Consider the following 3,806-nt stretch of genomic DNA (forward strand, 5'->3'; position numbering starts at 1 on the left):
GGAGAATATGACGATAGATCGGAACGTGTAAACAGACTACACAGTTCGCTAAAACGTACAGTCCTTGCATACAACGAATCTAATTGCTTGCCTGCAATCGGGGCAGTCGTCTCTGAACTTAATCGTCCACAGCTATTCGTGGGATCTGCATGTCTCAATATAGGTGGCTCTTGATTTCTCGATGGGGTTTCCAGTCCCTCGTCCGACCGTCCAATTTTTAAAGTATTTTGCGGCTACACGTGCCGATTTGTCGAATGAACCATAGATCATCCAATTTTTGTCCAATTTGTCGCTATGTGTAACCGGGCCTTTAGGGGGATGAAGTATCCAAGCAGAAAGACACGACGAAATAGACTTCCCAACTAACGAGTCCAACTCACGTCAGAACAACATATAGCTGAACCATCACACCACAGACACGTCCTGTGGGTGGTTGGGGGGTGGTCTGGTGTGGTTTGCTTCTTCTTTCCTATCAAACACCTATCGTCCTTATCTCCCCTTCTTCTTTTTTATGTTTGTCACTCTCATGTAACACCTCTAATCTTCTGGCACTCGTATGATCTTATGCTGTTGCGAGCGCAGTAAAACCTCTACTAAATTAAAAAGACATGTCCTGTCTATCAACATATCGCTTAACCAGAACACCTCAGACACCTCCTGTCTATCAACATCTCTTTTTCAAAAGCACATTCGTAATCTCATTCCTATCAAGTTTGGACAACATTTCATCAATTGGCTCGGCCATATCGGAGAGCGACGGTGAATTTGGAGGTATCACCTCTCCAACAACCTTACACTGATGAAAGGGGGACACACCTATAACATTTTGCATTTTCCGTCAAAATTGATTTCTTGGTATGAAGATAAGATAAGATAAGATAAGATAAGATAAGATAAGATAAGATAAGATAAGATAAGATAAGATAAGATAAGATAAGATAAGATAAGATAATATGTTATTGCTCTTGTTGAAATTTTTCTGAGGCTGTGAAGAAATGGGGGAAACACTTGTGGATATACAAGGGATTTATTGTATATTATTTTTATTTAAGAATTCCGACAAAGAGAAAAATAAAGCTGAGAATGATACAACATATAGGAATTTATCACAAACTTTAAAAGGTTCTATTAATGTAGATAGTATATTCGTATAACATTATGTGATTAGACAAAAAGTCAACAATAGCACGCATTAAACTTCACTTCAACGGCATCCTTTTTGCAGATGTTAGGAAAATTCCTTTGTTTCTTTCTTTGTTAGTACTTGGTGGAATGTATCTGCCTCCACGTGATCTTAAGATGTGTATGAGAATAATAATGTAAATACACACTTGAATATACTTATACTTATGGGGTTTTTTTTTTATTGTTCATCAATTCTGGTAAAATCTTATCCATAGAGTTTATAGAAACACAGCAAACGAACTGCATTCATTCTTGCAAAAAAATGCATTATGTATACAACGGACTTATTTGCACGTCTTTCCCTATTTCGATGAACTTGCCTATTTCAGTGCTGAGTCGGTTCCATCTACTTTTGTACAGACAAGATAAAATATTCATTCAAGAAAGCTGTAAATAAAGAAATAATATATATAGAAACTCCACATGTTGCAAATACGTTTTATAAAACGTCATCAATATAACCAGTAGAAAAAAGAACAGTGAACCAGTTTGGTAGATTACAATGAGAGTACAGTACAAAAGTCTCTACAATAGTGAAGTGGCTAATTTTCCTTGACGCTAAGTCAAGTTCATCATCTATACATATATTATATTTGTGAAAGTTCGTCACTTTGGCGCCTAAAACTTCCGAACCACTTAACTTTCGAATTTGACCAAATTAAAGGTGGTTCAGAATCATTTAAAGGGTGCTCAGTTTTATTGAGGAGTCTGAAGTCACTGTAGTTTAATTTTTTTGTTTTTCATTAGTTTCGTTTAGATCTTTACTTGGGAAAGTATTGTAAACAAGTGAGGTTTCCGTTCGCTAGCCGTGCGCAATGTTTCCACACCTTTGAAATTCTGGAGTTCGCAACCACGAAAGCAGAATAGAGAATCAATCTATACATGATAATCACTATATCTATAACCTTCTAATTTTTTGCATCTCACAGGATTTATTGCTCCATTCCAGTAGATTGTAAATATAGTAGGCCAATGACTTTCAGTTGAGGTTAATGCACCGATCATTCCTTTCATCGAAATGGGGCCCAGCTAGTTAAATTATAACTTTGCACTCAGAGAGGAGACAATAAAAAATTAGGGTCTTTAGCTTTTTTGGTGTCATCCTGTATAAAAACAGAAATAAGCATTAAACTTGAGGGGTTTTTTTTAAGTAAGAAGGGGGGGGGGGGAAAACCACTGTCACGAACACATAAAAATTGACCGCAAAGATGGAAAGAATACAGGTTTACATTTTTGCAATCTTGCTATTGTTGTATCAGTGTTGTTTACCTCCCACTGAAAACAACAACAACAACAACAACAACAACAACAACAACAACAACAACAACAACAACAACAACAACAAAACAAGCACGGAAACAAACAAACAAACAAACAAATGGATTTCTAAAAAGCAATCAAATTAAGTAACTGTCAGTGTCGCAATGTTGTCAGTTATCAAGCGGTCGGATTTTCATTTCGCTGAAGGAGACAGTGTCATGATAACCTGTTAGTGGATGCCAAGTCAGGCCCAAAGCATAATTTGTGTTTCCCCAGTCCCCGTTGAGATTACTTTCGTGACATGAGGTATACCACCAAGCTCCGTGGTACGTTGCTGCACAGCTACTGGAATAGGCATCGTTGTCTCGGTCTTTGGTTGAGAAGGGCGTGCCGTTGAGGGCTGTGAGTGGGTCTGAAGCGTTGCCAGAATACCCGGCTATCTGTAGGGCGTAGTTCTCCGGTTCACCATGCAGAGAAAAGTTACTGTAACTAGCATAATACGTGTTGCCGTTGAAGCCCAGATCGACCCGAAGTTCATACCGCCTCTGAGGAAGAGAATATGCAAAGTAATGTTGGCCTCACATTAGGAACTGACTTGATCTGCTGTCCACATAGATAAAAGGTCTCCTCTCTCTGGAAGGCTACATTTAGGTAGCCGTGACGTCATGCGCTAGAGACACTATTAAAATCTAAAGGATGGCGTTCCAAATTAACGTTTACTGACTATAGGTGACACATACATACAATGATGTGCTCGCCCATGAAGGTGCGTTGTAGAAAAAAGCAGTCGTGGTGCCACAATAAATATGTCCGCGGACAGAAGTCAGGGGGCTCTCGAGGTCGAGAGTTAAGGTGATCGCCTCTCGTTCAATAATTCCCGGGTTCAAAACCTGAGAGTGACCGAAAATATTCCTGTCTATAAAATGTTCTCCTTTCACTTCCCCTCCTGCTTCCTTATCATATTCTGTCCTCTGTTTTCATCTCCACTTTCTCCCCCCCCCCCCCCCCTCTTGGCTCCTGACTTCTTTCTAGTGCTACTCCTGACTCCTTCTTACAGCCGTCTTTCAGCCACACCCCTGATCTTAGGGTTGGCAAACAGAACGCTTAGCCTTCTCAGATAAAGGGGGAAATCTCGGTCGTCCCGTGTGCAGGTTGCACAAATTAAAGATCCCTTGGTGGTCCTAAATCAATAAAAGTAGGCTTCAGCAGCCACTTGCGCAAAATTCGCACTTAATTCCTACCAAACTGAAACGGCCTAATGTGTCCCGCACGCCCCATTTGGCCTTATACAGTTGAAAGGGCCGTACAAAACTTACCAAGCAAACAAACAAAAACAAAAGCCAAACAAAAAACTAACACCC

The 3,806-nt window shown here is 39.8% G+C and overlaps 1 protein-coding gene across 2 annotated transcripts in view; it reads right to left on the minus strand.

Annotated features, from left to right (window-relative positions):
- Nucleotides 1-2,333: 2,333 nt before the first annotated feature.
- Nucleotides 2,334-3,806, minus strand: part of LOC101860737 (ficolin-1) — a gene marked incomplete at its 5' end in the record, with an annotated part of 3,605 nt that continues 2,132 nt past the window's right edge. Inside the window, 2 exon segments of one of the 2 annotated variants that reach the window (XR_004858554.1) lie at nucleotides 2,334-2,488; nucleotides 2,531-2,990. Coding sequence is in view for 1 of the 2 variants with exons in the window: in XM_013082680.2 (XP_012938134.1) it covers nucleotides 2,616-2,990 (375 nt within the window). 2 annotated transcript variants of the gene reach the window in all.

The sequence above is a fragment of the Aplysia californica genome, unplaced genomic scaffold (genome assembly GCF_000002075.1).
Source record: "Aplysia californica isolate F4 #8 unplaced genomic scaffold, AplCal3.0 scaffold00187, whole genome shotgun sequence".
NCBI classification, from domain to species: Eukaryota; Metazoa; Mollusca; class Gastropoda; order Aplysiida; family Aplysiidae; genus Aplysia; species Aplysia californica.